Genomic DNA, 18,922 nt, shown 5'->3' with positions numbered 1-18,922 from the left:
TGTTGTTATACATACAGGGGCTTACAAGATCACATAAACGCAACATGAGAAATATTTAATTAAATGATAAATTGAAATAAATGAAATCTGCTTGTTTTTTTTTCCCTACATTTCATGACCAAGCCAAAAATCTACATAGTGAATTATTATACACAAAATGATTGGGGTTTGTCTTGAGAACCTATCATCTTCTGAGTATTTAGAAAAGGCCAATGTGTCAGGGTTCTGGTAGACGGAGAGCACACCACGGAGGTAGATAAGAAAAAGGAGTTTATTTCAAAAACAGGAATATCCAAAAACAGGTAAGTATTCAAAAAACAGGAATATCCAAAAACAGGTAAGTATTCAAAAACAGGAATATCCAAAAACAGGTAAGTATTCAAAAACAGGTATATCCAAAAACAGGAATATCCAACAACAGGTAAGTATTCAAAAACAGGTAAATCCAAAAACAGGTAAGTATACTTATCGGGGTAAAGAATTGCCGTGAAGACAACAAGACTGAACAGGGAAGAACAAAAAGGTGCAAACTTAAATAGAATCCTGTTGATGTGATGCAGGTGTGGACTAATCAAAAATGGTGGATGTGCGGTGCATGCTGGGAAACTGAGTTCAGAACTCCGGGGAGAGGGAACGGGTGAAGCGAGCTGGCGGTGACGACATGGGGGGCGTGGCCGTTGGTGCTGAAACCGTTACACAATGAAAATTGGCGAATGAAATTTGCATGCCGGACTCCTCCCCGGATGTCCGGGTGTAAGAGGGAAGCCGGCGTGCTCATTCATTCACCTTTTGTTCTTCAGAGCCTATGCATCTGATGAGCTTCTCTATGATCTTTGGTGATCATTTTTCTGCTGGAATCTACGACGTGGTGCAGCGGACGGTCCCTTCCTGCAGTGACTCTCCCCTGGGCGTCTCGGCAGTTCCGGAGGTGTTTCAGCTAATTTCCTTTCTAAAAGAACTAAATTTCTCCAGTGTGGCTTGTCCCGCTGTTCTCATGGGTGCAACACACTCATCGAGGAGGGGGACGGACACGATGCTTGCTTCCAGTACGCTGGGGCAGACATTGTGGATACATCCTGCCTGCACTGCGGGCGGTGACGATTCAGACGTTGCGTCACGGGTGGCTGTGTTCCCACGGGATTCAGCCACCACCTCATTTGCTCCCCGTTCCGTGGCGGCAGGACTACGGCCGTGCCGTCCGCTACGGCAAGCAGAGAGGGTGATATGAGGATTACTGTGAGCGATAATCCGCCAGCCACTGGCTCACGGACCGTTCGCACCTCGTTTCGCTCGTCTGACCCTTCCCCAGCCCAGGAAGAAGCGGACGTCGAAATGTCAGCCATGCTTTCCCGGGCCGCCGTGAGTGTTGGGTTGCAGTGTCCGCACTGCCTCTCCCAGCGCTCGTGGCTGGCTACATGGCGCCTCAGGTTTGAGTGCCCCCAGTGCCGTGTTTACCAGAAGTGCATGAGGAACTTAGTAAGACCTGGAACGCCCCCTTTCTGGCACGTTTCACGTCAAACAAAGTTCTGTCACCCTCTCTTCCCTCGAGGTTGAGACAGCTAGAGTATACGTCGATGTCCCCCAGGTGGTGCCGCCGCGGTGCACTCATGCCCGTAGGCGGCGGCCACCTGGGGGGGGGGCTCGACCTAGACTCCCGTCCAAAGCATGTGGGGTCTCGACATCTCTGGTGTCGAGAGCTTACATTGCGGCAGACCAAGCTGCCTCCTTTCTCCACGCTATGGCTCCTGCCAGGCCAGGGCGTTGAGAGAGCTCCACTAGGGTAAGACCGACCCAGCGCTTATGCAGGAACTCCGCACGGCCACCGACCTCGCTCTACGGGTGACCAAGGTGACCACGCGGGCCCTGGGTCGGGCGATGTCTACACTTATGGTCCATGAGAAACTCCTCTGGCCGAACCTTGTGCAGATGAGTAACGCCGAGAAGGTCCGCTTTCTCGACGCACCCATCTCGCAAGGAGGGGGCTGGTTGGTAATACTGTCGAGTCACAGTTCTCGACAGTAAAGAAGCAGTCCTCCCGTGCTGCGACTCGGCCGCCTCGGCTGTCGAGTCCCGTGCACCGTCTGCTTCCCAGCAGACCTGGTCATCTTCGACGACCTCCAGCGCTGGCGCCCCCCACTCAGGCGGCCCCCCTGGAAGAGACAGCGAAGAGGAGACCATCGCCCCATCAGCAGCCATGGCGAAAGCAGAAGCGGCCCTCATGGGAAGACCTCAGGGGGATCGAGGCTACCATTGGGCCCGATCCCAGCCACATCACTGGGAAATCGTATAGGGATGGATCCTGCCCCGTCTCACCATCTACTGGCCCCCTCCGGGGGGCTAGTGCCCAATTACTCTCAAAAAGAGAGTTTCCTCTCTCTCTGGGGTATCACAGCCGCTCCCACCCTTGGCACGATGGTGGAAGGCAACTCGACATTGTGTCACGGAGAAGCGCAATGTCGAGTATAAACACCAGCCCTCAGCACGTGCAGTCGCCAGGCAGGAAAAAGAGCAGAGCCGATCTCCTCCCCGGGGGTCCTCCCCGGCAAGGAATCCGTACTGCTAGCCATCGAACCACCCCCGGGGGGGATATGAAGAAGATCGAACTTTTAGTCCCCCTGTCACAGTTCTGGTAGCCTGGCTCCGGCTTCCCAGACTGTCAGGCTGGCTAGGGAAGACAATCCGTCTCGGCTACACGATCCAGTTCGCCACACGCCCGCCCAAGTTTCAGGGCATCCTATATACCTCAGTCAGAGGCAAGGATGCTCCCATACTTTGGGCCGAGGTCGCCACCCTTCTGGCGAAGGGAGCGATCGAGCCCGTCCCACCAGCCGAGTTGTTCAACGGGTTTTACAGCCTGTACTCCATTGTCCCCAAGAAAGGTGGGGGGTTGCGCCCTATCTTGGGTTCTGAACAGGCACCTATAGCATCCTGACCTCCGCCAGGTGTCAGGACTGGTTCATGGCAATTGACCTGAAGGACTCATACTTTCATGTCTCAATCCTCCCTCGACTTCGGCCGTTCCTACGGTTCGCGTTTGAGGGATGGGCATATCAGTACAGGGTCCTCCCCTTCGGTCTGTCCCTGTCTCCACGGGTCTTTACTAAGGTCGTGGAAGCGGCCCTCCTTCCCCTCAGGGAAGGAGGTGTGCGGGTACTAAACTATCTCGACGACTGGTTCATCCTGGCTCACTCTCGAGATCTGTTGTGTACACACGGGGACCTGGTGCTCCGGCACCTACTGTAGATGGAACTCGACTGGAACTCGACTGACTACAGAGCGCACCCAGTCAGTGTTGAACTGCCTGAAGCTTTCGGGCAGTCAGCGGTCCCCCTGATATTTCAGAGGCTCCTGGGATACATGGCATCCTCGGCGGGGGCGCCCCCCCTCGGGTCAATGCACATGCGACCGCTCCAACACTGGCTACAGAGTCAGGTTCCTTGGAGAGCGTGGCACACAGGTAGCAGGCGTATGGTCATCACGCTTTTCTGCCGACGCACCCTAACCCCCTGGTCTCTCATGACCTTCTGCGGACAAGGGTCGCCTTAGGGATGCCTCCCTGCAGGGTTGGGGTGCCGTGTGCAACGGGCACGCAGTGTCTGGGCTGTGGACGGGCCCCCGCCTGCGTTGGCATATCAACTGCCTAGAGTTGTTGGCTGTGCTACTTGCACTGAGGAGGCTACTACCTCTTGTTCAGGACAAGCACGTGCTGGTCCGGACAGCACAGCTGCCGTGGCGTATATCAATCGTCAGGGTGGCATTCGCTCACGGCAGCTAACACGACTCGCCCGGCGCCTCCTCCTCTGGAGTCAGCAGGTGATCGGTTCCCTGCGAGCCACACACATCCCAGGCGTCCTGAACCAGACAGCCGATGCGCTCTCTCATCAGTCAACGCCTCGCAGAGAGTAGCGACTTCATCCCCGCGCAGTCCGGCTCATTTGGGAGCAGTTCGGCCAGGCACAGGTGGACCTGTTTGCCTCCCCGGACTCCACCCATTGTCCGCTTTGGTACTCCCTGACTGAGGCTCCCCTCGGCACGGATGCCCTTGCGCACAGCTGGCCGTGGGACAAGCAGAACTACGCCTTCCCCCCAGTGAGCCTCATTGCACAGGTCATGTGCAAGGCCAGGGAAGAGGAGCATCAAGTGGTACTAGTTACGCCCCATTGGCCTAACCAGGACTTGGTTCTCGGAGCTAAGGCTCTTGACAACAACTCCCCCCTGGCGGCTACCCCTGGCGAAGGACCTGCTTTCCCAGGGGAAGGGGCACGTTACGGCATCCCAGGCAGAACCCTGGCTCCTCCATGTCTGGACGGGACGAGGAGATCCTGAGTGGCCCACCCCCTGTCTGGTTGGGACATCCCTCAGGCTAGGGCCTCGGCCACTAGGTGGCTATACGCATATAAGTGGTGCCTCTTCTCGTCCTGATGCTCTTCTCGGCGAGAAGACCCGCGGAGTTGCTCGATCGGGAACGGGCTGTCCCTTCCTCAAAAGAGACTGGGGAGTAACCTCTCCCCCCTCCACACTGGGAGTGTATGTAGCCGCTACGGCCGCTCATCACGACCCAGTTGCTGGGAAGCCTCTGGGACAGCACAACAGGTCATTAGGTTCCTAAGGGGCGTGAGAAGGCGACCGCCTCATCCGCGCTCCGTACCCTCTTGCGACCTAGGTGGCGGGCCTCAAGAGGCCCCGCCCCCTTCGAGCCTCTCGGCGCTGCCGCTCTTTCTCACCTCTCGATAAAGACGGCTCTCCTGATGGCGCTCACCTCCAAGAGGGTAGGGGACCTGCAAGCACCATCCGTGTCCACAGATTGCCTAGAACTTGGGCCCGGGGATTCTCACGTTATCCTGAGACCCCATCCAGGCTACGTGCCCAAAGTTCCCACCACTCTCCCGAGAGACCAGGTGGTGAACCTGCAGGCGCTGGGAGGAAGACCCAACCCCTTCCGTGTTGTGTCCAGTACACGCACTGCGCCTCTACTTGGACCGCACACAGAGCTTCAGAAGCTCTGAGCAGCTCTTTGTCTGTTTTGGAGGTCAGCAGAAGGGAGGGCTGTCTCCAAACAGAGGCTGGCGCACTGGATCGTGGATGCCGTCGTTATGGCATACCGATCTCAAAATCGCCCCTGCCCATTGGGAGTGAGGCACACTCCTCATGGGCACTGGCTCAGGGCGCCTCTCTGGCAGACATCTGGAGAGCTGCGGGTTGGGCTATGTCCAACAACTCTGCGAGGTTCTAATACCTACGTGCGGAACCGGTGTCAGCCCGCGTTCTGCAGGGCAACGTGTAGGACCGGCAGCCAGTAAGGGCGTACGCCTGCGAAAGCCCTTCCCCCTTCCTCTAGGGGGATCAGCGGCTATTACGCCTCCCTTCTTTCCCCACTGGGTAAAGAACAGGCATTCCATCCATCACTAAGCACCTTCCTCGGGGCAGGCTGGGCAGAGCAGCCCTGCCCCTTAGGCCGGGGAACAGTTGAGTTATCTTCCACATAGCTCTAACCGGACCTAGTGCTCCAGACGTGGTAACCCCCCCTCCGTGGGCTGTTCCGTCTGATGTATCCTCAAGAATGGTTCCCACCTCGGCAACCCACGACCTCCCTAGGTGGACTCCCACCTTGCGGTTAACTCCTTAGTCCACACAATTTCCATGAGTTCTCCCCTGTTGGCGAGAACATGTGGTGTCTCCACTACTCCTTAGGTAGTGGTCTCTGCAGCGTTTTTCCCCCAGGGGGGAATAATGCTTACCCAGTGGCCCTTACGGTGCCGGGCGGCTTCTCGCTGTTAGAGAATTAGGCCCCCGCCCGTGACGGCCGGTAGCAGGGGCTTCCCAACTTTTTGAAAAAGCTCTGGGACCCCCTACCTCTCCACTGGATGGCTACAATTTCGGCTAGCGCTCACGTTTGACTCGCCCAGGCCAGTCAGCGTCGCTCCGCTAGAGATTGTGACACGGCTCAGCGCTGTGGCGTTTTCCATAGGAACCCCAATCCGCTGGGGTGGGCGGCCAGTGTTGTGGCATAAAGGACACAACGTCTCGTTCCTTCCATCAGGGAACTGAGGTTACATCCGTAACCAAGACGTTTGGTATCTTTACGATTTACAGTTTCTGACTGTAAGAATGATACTATTAAGAAAATCTATCTATCTCGGTACAAATTCAATAGAGTTCCAGCATTTTATGCTTGGACTGATACAAGTTGATCACACTGTTTGACAAATACACTGTCTCTATTTTAAGTACAATTTGAAAACATTTCCTAAACAAACAACAAAATCCAAACAAGTCCACTTATAAACACTGGGGAACACTGCTAATAGAGTGCTGCTATGTACTCTAATGAAATACTCTAGGACTAGGTAGACTAACTCCAACTGTGTCTCAAATAATGCAAACAAAATGTACAATAAAGATGGGTGTATAGTGCACACTTCACAGCTGAACTGAATGGATTGTTCCACATGAAATGTTACAGAAGATTTCTGAAAAACAAATAATAAACAGTAAATGATACTATATACATTTAAAAAAACATTTAGCTTAAATAAACATTCAACTTTACTGCCATCATTCTGCATGATAAAGCATCTTGTCTGTGGCAGCGGGTTTGAGGCACCGGTTTAACTTTGTGCAAATGAAATCGATACATATGCCTCTGAAGTGCACACACTGTCATGTAGCAGGACATTCTGCATGCCCACACTGAAATCTGATGTTTGCAAGATTTCTGTGAATTTTAATATGCCAGATGAATGCAGAAATTGAAGCTGCATTGAACTTACAAACGTTACACGTATAATTAAAGCATGATGACACCCTAATGTTAAAACGTCCACCTGCACTGTCAACGACCAACTACTTTTATGCACTGAAAAAAACAACTTGTAGGATTTACTTAATTTTTTTATCGCAAGTTTTTGATTTCACTTTTGTAAAGTAAATTTTACTCCTGAAACTAAGTAAAATCTACTCAGTTTTTTGTAAATTTAATTTGAAATCATGAATAAATCTTGCTGAATTTTTTTACCTGTATGTAATAAGAAAGTGATGTAAATCTAATTAGATTATTCTACATAAAAATTACTTAAGCATAATAAGTAAATAGAATGTGTTATTTTTGTGTAGGTCTGATTATAATTTTTTTTAGTAAATCTAACTCAACTTTTTTAGTAAAAGTGCAATTTTTGCTCACATGTATTGTATTTATATTAAAGTAAAACAATTTCCTCATTTTATTACATTAAATTAAAATCATATAAATATACTACCATTGTTGCGGATAACAAAAACAATAATTGGACTCAACTGTATCAAAAAGTATTTATTAAATGCTTCATAAAACATTATTGCAGCATTAAGTTAGTTTTAAATTTAACAATAAAATGCAAAACCATATAAAGACAATTACAAACAAACAACATCAAGAATCGTGGCTATTATAGCAAAATCATGTAACCATTGAAAGCAATCCCAACAGTGTGTGTGTTTGTGCTCTGTCCGTGTGGAGTTGTGTTTTATGCATGTGCGTGCACGTGTATGTGTGCGTCTGTGTGTGCATGCTTGCATGTGTATATTGTGCATGTGAAGATGTGTTTTATGCATGTGGTAGAGTATGAGCCAGTGAGCGTGTTTTGTTTTCTCTGTGTGTTCACTTTTTCTTGTTTAAATTTCTGTAACTTTAATGTTTTGCTTATAGTCAATATGTTTCATGTCCAGCTGCATTGTAACAATGAAAATTGTAAAAATCGCCATATAAATAAATATGACTTGACTGACTTGACATGGTTTTGCAGTAATAACCACCAATGAAATCAATCCCAACACAGTATTTCTGCTTCATAGTATTATACTACATCAACATTAGCTTACCATAGTATTATTTTTCAACTGTTGATGAGCTACATCAAAGTACATGTTTTGCAAGGCCACATCATGCAGAAAGAAATGGAAGGGCACAAGTCTATTCCTGAATTCTACCTAATAAAGTCTGCCACTCTGATGTGCTCAACTGACAGCTCTCGGTCAGACTTCCCCCTCAATTTCCTGCCATTAGAGAAAAAATAATTAGTAAACCATATTGTGCTTGCATATACACTCACAATTAAACAATAGCTAAAAAATAAAAAGAATAAATGTGAAATATTTACCTCTTTATTATATACTTTTTTACCCCAATCAAATATTTTCCCTTTAGGTAAGAAAACTATACTTAATATCATAGCAGCTCATTTTTGCAGTATGTAAAAAGCTGTATTTAATATCGAATATCTAAAGTATATTAATGATAGATAATCCGTGCAAGAATGAATACATGAATTACATACATAAACATGTAGAAATTACATACACAGCAGATCTATACACAGCAAAATCGCCAGTGTTAAAAAGGGTCAAATTAACTCTTACAGAGTTTATATTATCCACACTTTGAGAGTTCCACACATTTTTTAACACTGGCGATTTTACTGTGTACAGATTACAGAAATGAAGTTTCAGCGCTAGTTCTGCCGGGAAGACTCAGTCTTACGTCACTTACTACGTATAGACCTAACCAATCATCACCTAACACTTGGAGTATTAAAGATCGCCACTTACCCTTTGTTTGCATTCGCAGTTGAAGCAGCCGATATTCACCCCCATCCTCCCCACCACCACCAGGATGGTCCCTGTCCATTAACCCCAGGGGGGTTGGCTGCGCCCCTGCCTTCATCATCAGGCAAGAAGTGCATGAATTCTTGACCCTCTGGATGTGAGCTATGGACGGGGCCTACGCCAAAGAACTATATATTTTACCATATTCGCACCTTGTCGCTGATCAGTTGTCTTGCCTCCCAAGTCTTTCTGGTGGAACTTCAGATCAGACTGTAAATGTGACAGGTGCTATACGTTTCAAAGTAAGGTTAGGCCTATGTCTCTCTACACTTTCTATTTTAAAACATTTCTTTCCAGCGTTTGTTGGACTTTTGAGGCAGTCCTGCATGTTCAAAAATTTGCACAGAGACGTTCTCCAAAATCGATTAGAAGTTTATTATCAGATGTAAAAAGGAGTAACAAAGCTTTGGGTTGTCAGACGATCTCCTCACTCCACCACAAGCCAACAACCCAAATTATTCAAAAACACACATATTTATTCAGTATGTGACGTCGCTCGCATCTTCTGACTCCTCCTCTGCCTTTTAAGGAGTGCTGCTCCCTTTCCACCATCACCGTGCACCACGTATATCTGCAAAACAACATCTTTGCACAACACATGTTTTGCAACCTGCGGTCAGTTGCTAATTTGAGGAAGTGTTCCCTAGAGACAGTTTCATATCGCAAAACAACATGTAAAAATACTTTCAATAAAAAACTCAATCATCTAATGCTTTAATTATGCAGCATTGTTTCTTAATCCTATGATTCAATAAAACACATCAAAACTCATGATTATACTTAAAACATATACAGTGGATTAATTCATAACATTCCTTCCCTATGTGACTCTTTGAGTGTGTGTGTTGTTAGTTAGTTAGACTTGTCAAAACGAGCTGTTCTATTTCTGCACGTACACACAAAGCTTGTTCCTCTTTTGTGGTTTCACTCTGCTTGTCACTGTTCTGTTTTTATCACAGCACTTTCCACTGAGCAAAACAGCAAGCACATTAGATAAAAACACACAGCTTAATGATTTAATGAAAGAAAACACTTATTGATTATATTGGTAATTAAATCATACTTCTAACTGAATAATATTTCCACACGTTTTAACTGGCGTGGTAAATAGCTCAGTTTTATTCACGATAAAGGACAGCTAAACCTCTGCAACACAATGCACAGCAACGTAAACGTATGTACTGAAACATTTTGTTCCTGCAGTCGGCCAGGGACTATTTATTCCAGCGGAAGGATGGCCATTAGTGATTTTACTTCATGAGAAGCAAAGAAGGGGTTGCAGGTGTAACGGAGGCCAGCTAGTGAAGAGCTGTGCAGTGTGTAAACCTCACTCCCCGACCAACAGAGACGCTCTAGCGACAGACGCTAGAGACTGCGGTCTTTAGCCTCCTCGTTAGAGCACCCGTCTCCCATTCGGACCGACGTCGGTTTGAGGCCCGCGCAGAGCGGGGCGAGTAGGACCGGTTAAATTGGTGCCGTGACCCGGATGGGAGTGAGGTTTAGGGGGGTGAGTGTAACGGAGGCCAGCTAGTGAAGAGCTGTGCAGTGTGTAAACCTCACTCCCCGACCAACAGAGACGCTCTAGCGACAGACGCTAGAGACTGCGGTCTTTAGCCTCCTCGTTAGAGCGCCCGTCTCCCATCCGGACCGACGGCGGTTCGAGGCCCGCGCATCGCGGTGCGAGTGGAACCGGTTACACAGGCACGACGCGAAGCGGGAAAAGCCCTTCAGACATGATTTATTCACGAGACAACACAGCCTCCCCTAAATTACCTTGTTTGTTTACTTAGGCACACTTTAATGCTCCTTACCTAATCAAATGTATTACTGGATGATCAATCAGCGCGTCAATGACGCTCCTGTGGCGGGAGCTTCCTCGTTTTAAATGTGAGCGGTAGACAGCTCAGTCAAGTTCAGAAACACGGCAGAATATGCCTAACGTTAGGTTACTGCGCACACCATCACCGAATTTATGCTAATTGGATAAAACAGTATCACCTAGCCTAACACACCAAAGTAATAAGGAGAGAGGATGCGGAAGATAAAAGTTCACACATAAAAGTTAGCCTATTGTCAATTGTCATATTAAAAAATACAAATGTGACGCCAAATATAACGTTACTGTTGCGAATCACCGCTGTTGTTCATTCACTTGTCCGAGTGAAAATAAACAAATGCTTGTGAAAAACATTGTCGAATAACTTACTTAAATGTTGCAAAGAACAACCTGTCTGAAAATACGATGACCTGAAAACATTGTCGCTGAAAAACAGTTCTAAATTACAGTAACATGGGCCCTAACATTAGCTAAACATATATGAACGAGAAATAATTAAAAATAGCGATAATATAAAACATTTAGAAGACAATTAACATTAACTTTAAAACATACCTGCTTGTGTGGATGATACCGCTCCCTCAGAAACCATCCCTCAAATGGCGGGCTTCTCGTGCATGCGCATTGACGAATACTTAGATATATAACAGAAGAGTAATTCTCTGTCTAGAAAATATCAAACTAAATATAACTAAAATAAGTTGCCATTCACTTTTTAAAGTACTTGCGAAATGACACCAACTTGTATTGTTCAGTTGCGCTTCTAATAAAGATTATTTAGAAACTTAAATAAATTCTACAACGTTTTTTTACGTGTTATAAATACTCGAGTAATCAGTGTAAATGTAACAAACATTACATTTTAGTATTTACTTATCTTAATCAATACATGCGCAACTTAAATACTACTGTAGTTTTTACCCAACATTTTCAAGTTCACACATCAACTAACTTTTTTATGTAGAAAGTCTTTAGTTTTTTTAAGAAAATTTACTACCCCCAAAAAATCATTTTTTTCAGTGTGCTACTGTTAATAAAGTGACAAAGTTTAGTCCAAAGAAAACTTAAGAAACGTAACGCTACTACGCAATCATTGCAGCTACACTCCCATCACAATGCAGGCTGCTGCAGGTCGGAATAGTGGTCGCGCCAAAAGGTGGTGCGGCGCCAAAGAGTATAGACACCAAGAGGCGAAACTCTGGTGCTTTTTGGGAAACAGCGTGGCCGCCATTTTGGGGTGAAAAGGCTTTTTAACTGACATGGCTTCTATCGAGCTAAGGTTTTTGTCATCATGTATTAGCATCATTCAGATTGTATTTCAGCTTCAATGTTTTTTTAACAAAGCAGCTCATAGTGGCATCGCGACAGAAAAAAAGACGAGTTGCTGTCACCCCAAAATGGCGGAAATCGCAGTGCGCTGATGTTGCAATGGAACGTTCTATTGAGTTTCGGCTCTTGGTATCTATAGTCTTTGGCGGCTCTGAGCTGCTCCCGGATGGCGTGTGACATCCATAGTTGCCAAGTCCGCTTATAATACGGGACCTTGGGCTTCTTTTTCTGTCAAGTCGCGTTAAAAAATCACTTGTTGCGGGTTTTTGGGCTTATTTTAAAAAATATGGTTGCTTGTTCTGAACCTGACAAGCAACTTTGTTTCTTTACATCTATGGTCGCTGTTTTGTTCAATCCATTAACACTGTCTGCTCGAAGGTAGGCTTTTTGTACTACATGCGGCAGAGCCTAACATCACAGCACCGCGAGAGCTATTTGAAAGCATACAGAGACGTCTACTGTCGAATCACTCTCGCGGTACTATGATGTCACGCGCCGATTGGTCTGCGCGGCGCCGCAGGAGGTCACACAACATGTCTAAGCACGTAACACAACGTACAGAAGCCAAGAATGTTACAGTGGTTTCTTCACGTAATCATCGGCGCGCTTTGGGTAATCAGAGGTAAATATACTAAACAGATGAAATATTCACTTAAAGATAAAAAGCATTTTATAACCGGGCTACATCATTAAAAATGTTAAAAGTGTAGATCTGCGCGTTTGGCTACACAGCGTTATTCAAGCCTAAGCACGTGTGAATAGCTTAATTTGTCCTCAAACACACCGCCTCCTTTCCTGTACCAACTAAACTAAATGTATTACATCTGTCACGATTAGAATGAAATGTGAAAATGAACGAAACGTTCAGATCTGATTACGGTGCAGCAAAGGGGTAGGGAGGGATGACCCTATTTATTAGGCTATAAGGTAAACATCAAACATTTTTATTGTATTAAATAAATGTATTGATCATTGCAGAATATAATTTAAAAAAGTATACATCAAATGCATATAGTTCAGTTTTACTTTATTATAAATGTGTGGCTGTGTTATGTTACTTAACAGCTATATTAAGTGGTCATTATATCTTCTCCTTTCCATCTCTCCAGGCCTATACTGCTCACATCAGAGATTTGCAATTAATTTTTGTAAAATAATTTATGTTTGTTTTTTTCAAACAGGGTAGTGTCAATTTAAAATGACCCAGGCTCGTTCATTAATAATAAATAATTGATAATAAATTACATTGATGATCATGAATAATGTTGGGCTTGTTTTGGGCTTGTTTTTGGAGCTGCGGTTGCTTATTTGTCTTGCAAAAGTTGGCAACACTGGTGACATCAAAGTACCGCGAGAGCGATTGTAATAGTTACGGAACAAGCTGCACTCAGATTCCCCTGTCACGGTATTTTGATGTAATTTCGGTGATCGGATTTGCGCAGCGCTGCATGACGTTTAAGTCATTACTAAAGAGTTACAAACAGGTGAGTTTGATCAGGGTTAAGGCTGCAGGAAGTTGACGTCGCAGCCACAGAGTTTAGAACCACCAGTAGCCTACATCTATCAATGCAGTAGCTCGTCACCATGTCGATCAAGATTTCACTGTAATACCTGTGAACTGGGAAAATCTCTATTTTAATTATTTAAACCCTTTCTATATAGAACTATGAACAATCATGCTTGATTGTTGTGATTTACCACAGGCCAGTGTTGGTTAGGTTAACAAAGTCGTTTTTTCAGATTTTCTATGCCATCTCAAGTGATTTACACAGATATTGATTCAGTCATTTAATTTTTATTAGAGTCACACTTTGTTCTAATCAAATATTGGTTCTTAAAAGGTTCTTGGGTAAATACTGTATAGAACCTGCGAAGTAATTTGTGAAATGGTTCAGGGATGGTTCTTTAACAGTGTTAAGAGTGACAAGTAGTTTGGTATTATTGTATTATTGGCTTGTAGATCCGCAGAACGGCTGCTCCCAAGAATTTGCGTGTATAATCTGATCTCCTGAACATTTGTGCCTCATGACAATTGTTGCAGACATCGTCGGAATAAGTGGATTGCACTTGTTGTGGAACTGTTGAACTACATTTTACTAGTTATGAAAAGTAGTTTCAACTCAATTATGCTCCTTCCTCAAAGGAATGACATCAATGAAGAATTCCAGTCTGGATTTAGAGCATGTCACAGTACAGAGACTGCTTTGATCAGAGTTACAAATGATCTGCTATTGGCGTCTGACCGAGGTTGTATCTCGTTATTGGTGCTGCTAGACCTTAGTGCTGCATTCGATACCATTGACCACAGCACACTCCTACATAGACTCGAAAATTATGTCGGCATTAAGGGAATAGCTTTGAAATGGTTTAAATCTTATTTATCCGACCGTTTTCAATTTGTAGCAATAAACAATGAGGTGTCACGCAAATCGCAAGTCCAGTACGGTGTACCACAGGGCTCAGTCTTAGGGCCTCTGCTCTTCGCATTATACATGCTACCTCTAGGAGATATAATAAAGCGACACGGAGTTAGCTTTCACTGTTATGCTGATGATACTCAACTTTATATTTCCTCGAAGCCTCATGAAACACAGCAGTTCCATCGAATAATGGAATGCATAGTCGATATAAAAAACTGGATGAGTAACAACTTTTTATTACTGAACTCGGACAAAACGGAAGTGTTACTTATTGGACCGAAAACTGCTATAAGTAACAACCAAGAATACTGTTTAACTATTGACGGATGTTCCATAAAACCCTCGTCGTCAGCAAAGAATCTTGGCGTTCTATTCGATAGTAATCTGTCATTTGAGAGCCACGTCGCCAACACCTGTAAAATTGCGTTTTTCCATTTTAAGAATATATCTAAACTACGTCATATGCTGTCAATCTCAGATGCAGAGAAGTTAATTCATGCATTCATGACATCAAGACTAGATTACTGTAATGCACTGTTAGGTGGTTGCCCTGCAGGCTTATTACAAAAACTCCAATTGGTCCAAAACGCGGCAGCTCGAGTTCTTACACGTACAAAAAAGTATGAACATATTAGCCCGGTTCTGTCAACCTTGCACTGGTTACCTATAAAGCATCGCGTTAACTTTAAAATCTTGCTTATTACCTATAAAGCCTTACATGGTTTAGCTCCTCAGTACTTGAATGAACTCCTTTTGTATTACAGTCCTTCACGTGCATTACGCTCTCAGGCGTCCTGTCAGTTGGTAATACCTAGAATTTCAAAATCAAGTGCAGGTGGTAGATCCTTTTCCTATCTAGCGCCTAAACTTTGGAATAGTCTTCCCTGCACTGTCCGGGAGGCAGACACACTCTGTCAGTTTAAATCTAGACTAAAGACGCATCTTTTTAATCTTGCATACACTACTCTTCCATAATATAAATCTTCAGAGGGTTTAGGCTGCATTAGTTAGATCAACCGGAACCAAAAACACAACTGATGTACTTGTTGCATCAAAGAGTACAGAACAGTACTCTACTCTCAGCCAGTCTTGTCTCATTGTTCCAAGGTTACCACAGCGAGCAGGATGCAGTTCATGGCCTGACCTGATGGTAGAGCGGAGAATGGGAAGTGGGGACCTGACAAGAGCTGAGATGATAGAGCTGGATAAAGAAGGACGCGGTCCTTGACACGTCTTCACCACAAAATTTCAAATGCTATTAGATTATTAATGATAATCTTAAACTATAATTTATTTTATTATTAAGTTTATTTATTTTATTTAGCCTTGTTGTGCAAGTTCTCTGGAGCTTGTGCAGAGGCAGCAGCTTTTGCCAGAGGGGAACTGGAATCCCCTGGTTGGGCCTGGGTTCTCCTGAGGTTTTTTTTCTCGATTAGAGTTTTGGGTTCCTCGCCACCGTTTGCATACTGTTTTTGCACTATCTGCCTGACCGGGGGGGCTGCTTTAGAATTTTAAAGTTTTACTTAATTAATATTGCATATAGGAATTTATTATCTGTTATATTTGACCTGTGCTTCTCTCTCCTTTATCCTAAATGTGTGCTCTCACTGAGCGTGTGTGTGTGTGCGTACTTGTCTGTGTACGTACGTGTGTGTGTGTTGTGTGTGTGCGTGCGCATCCGTGTGTGTGTGTGTCTCTGTGTCTGTGTGTGTTGGTGCGTGTGCGTGTTGTGTGTGTGGAGTGTTTTGTGTGTGGGTGTGTCTGTCTTCTGTGTTTTCAACCTTTTCTTGTTTTTGCAGGTACAACTTTGATTGTTTTGCTTGTAGTCAATGTGTCTCATGTGCAGCTGCTTTGTAACAATGAAAATTGTAAAAGCGCTGTATAAATAAAGTTGAGTTGAGAATTATCTTGATGTTTCTTCAACAGTATGTTGTACAACATGTATTTAGGTTTATTTATTGATATTTCAGAGTTTCGTATGTGACCTTGTCCTGGGAGTGAACTTGGAAGAGATGGGTATTTCTCGCAGTGCAAACCAAGTATCAGTTCAGCTCAGAAGTCTGACAACTGTGTCATACTTGATGTTTTAAAGGTGATATATTCATGTTACTTTTAAAGTTGATATCCTTTCCACATTAAAACGACAGCAATTTACAGTTAAAATAATTTTGGAAATTAAGTTTTGTGTATTCTTATTGTACTTATATGTACATGTCTCTGTTTCAGGTGAATCATAAGCCAAGCTCTAAACCACTGCAGGTCTGATTTTGACGGTTGAGGCAAATTCAGTGACACATTCAAAGGTAAGTAATAAAAATTTACGAATGAATCTTTAGCCAAACATTATCTTTATTACCAAAAACATGTTTATACTGCAGGAGTCAGCTCAACCAAACTTCTGCCATGACATAATTTTGACATGTGAGAGTGACCTCTACATTAACATCAGCTTGTATTGTCTCCATGTCTCATCTTCAGGCTCCTGAAAACACCTGATACTGACAGACACAGCTCTGGTTCGGCCTGATGCTCAAGGTTGATGACCACAGCCATAGATGGAAAGTGGTGGGAATCTGCGATGATCATGGCCTGCAATTTGAGCCTCATGCCAGATGCTACTTTTGATTTGCCAGAAACTCAAAATCATTAGCGCACATAAAAATAATGGATGTAGTTATCTGCAAACAATATAAAATGACTTCTTGGCTGCACTGCTTGCTGTATAATCTTGCTGATCAGTTAAATTTAAATAGTAATCATGTATTTTTATAATTTTCCTGGTTATATATATATACTTTTATTTCTATACATTTTTGTTGTCACACTTCTACTGCTTTTGTATGGAAGGCAAATCCTGCCAAATTTAAATAAATAAATTAAACGATGAAATGAAAATGAAAACCAGTTTAGCAATTTCATTATAAACAACTGCGCGCACAATATGTGCCAAAATGAAAAATAAAATGAAATTATTTCATTTTCATTTTTACACTGACAATGCGTTGTCCCTGTCAAATTGAGAAAGAAAATGCAATTTGTGACTTGACATTTAATTTTCACTAAAATCTCGAGGCAAGACTGCCAATATAAAAATGAAAAGGCAAATGTGAAAAAGAAATTGCAAAAACATTTTTTACAAAGGTTTTTATTAATGTTCACGCAGTTATACTGACACAATTCAAATTAAAATGTAAAGTTTGCGCGGTGCGCAGACCAATTCACTTAGGGTATCATCATGAGAGCGGCTCATATGTGTTTAAATCAGCCCCGCGTACTTCATTCATTATGATTATGAGCCAATCGTTATAGGAAGCCTGCACTATGTTATGAATGCATGTTATAAATGATGCGCCTGTTTAAATTCCTCCTTGAAGTTCAGCTGTCATAGCAAAAAACATCTAATACGCACAGCAGCACTATTAGGTCATTCGAATGATTTTTTTCTCCCACGGCGCCGTGACACAGGCCTGCACTTAATAGTGTTGTGCGTATTATGTTTTTTGACAGCTGAACTTCAAGGAGGAATTTAAACAGGCGCATCATTTATAACATGCATTAATAACATAGTGCAGCGCTTCGTATAACGATTGGCTCATAATCATAATGAATGAAGTACGCGGGGCTGATTTAAACACATATGAGCCGCTCTCCTACACAGTAAAAAGAAAAAGTGCCTCAAATATCCAGTTGTGTACTCAAAGAACCTTAAACTGTATTTTAAGTGCTCCAAAGCTCTTTTTCTCAATAAAAGGGTTATGGTGGAACCACCTATAGTCTTTGTGGTTCTTCCAGGAACCTAGAAGATTCTTGAATAACCCCATATTCAGTTGTGAAGTTCTAGAGTCACCTTTTCACTACACTGGGACCTATTGAAGGAACTCAAATTCTAAAAAAATGGTTCTTGTAAGATCTGTAAACTTGTAAGTGGTTCCTGGAGAATCTCTCTCGTACAAGACAGTATCTAGAGGAACCCCACAAAATTCTGCATGAAATAGGGATTTTAGTGTCTGATCATGTTGATGTTTTGTGAGAATAAGAATAGTCCAAAGTTTGGTTTTTGGCCCCTGCTTAGTGAACACAATTTAAAATCATGCACATGATTAGAAATTTATATAAATGTATATAGTTATATATTTAAGTTATTTATATATTTTGACTTTACTTACATCCAATGGGACAGTCGAGAGGTTGTTGCGATCCGTTATTTTGAATTCCCGCCTGTCGCGCGAGCGGAACAACACCGGTGAACACTCGTGCCACTGATGTTTGATCGCAGACGGATCGGCGACATCAAAGCACAGTGAGAGCTATTTGTGAACTGACTGCTCTGTATGCTTTAGAGATGTTATTCTAAGTCCGCATGCTTTTTGTCATAAGGTGATCGGTCTGCGCAGAGCTGGAAAAAGTTCAACACACATACTAATGAAAGCGCACATGGCACATGCCTTGACTCTGAGACATTGGGCCAACAGCGCCACAGTACTGTGGAGGGCGAGACTGCACAATAAACTGCAGTTTGTTTGAATGGAAAGCACAACAACGTTTACATTTTCAAAAGATTTCAGTGACTTAGGATCTACTTATAGAATAAAAATGTTTATTTATAATATATTAATATAATTAATGATATAATACAAATAAGAAATATAAAATAATCAAAAAGCTTGCTGAAATTTTTCTAAATAACATTTAGCCT

At 44.0% G+C, this 18,922-nt stretch overlaps 1 protein-coding gene across 2 annotated transcripts; it reads left to right on the top strand.

The window, feature by feature from the left end:
• Window positions 1-13,982: 13,982 nt before the first annotated feature.
• On the top strand, window positions 13,983-17,104 carry LOC130553784 (uncharacterized). 2 transcript variants are annotated; one of them, XM_057332927.1, is made up of 4 exons: window positions 13,983-15,446; window positions 16,197-16,318; window positions 16,453-16,529; window positions 16,705-17,104. In XM_057332927.1, the coding sequence occupies exon 1, from the start codon at window positions 14,299-14,301 to the stop codon at window positions 15,199-15,201; it is 903 nt and encodes a 300-aa protein (XP_057188910.1). In that variant the 5' UTR covers window positions 13,983-14,298; the 3' UTR covers window positions 15,202-15,446; window positions 16,197-16,318; window positions 16,453-16,529; window positions 16,705-17,104. The 2 variants fall into 2 exon arrangements, 1 of the variants encoding a protein (XP_057188910.1); XR_008962905.1 differs by lacking the exon at window positions 13,983-15,446 and adding an exon at window positions 15,470-16,116.
• Window positions 17,105-18,922: the final 1,818 nt, after the last annotated feature.

The sequence above is a fragment of the Triplophysa rosa genome, linkage group LG1, assembly GCF_024868665.1.
Source record: "Triplophysa rosa linkage group LG1, Trosa_1v2, whole genome shotgun sequence".
NCBI lineage: Eukaryota > Metazoa > Chordata > Actinopteri > Cypriniformes > Nemacheilidae > Triplophysa > Triplophysa rosa.
This window is presented reverse-complemented; position numbering and strand designations above follow the sequence as displayed.

Bases quoted from the DNA above. Each gene is read 5' to 3' on its own strand.
- LOC130553784 (XM_057332927.1), top strand. From the start codon at position 14,299: ATGCTACCTCTAGGAGATATAATAAAGCGACACGGAGTTAGCTTTCAC.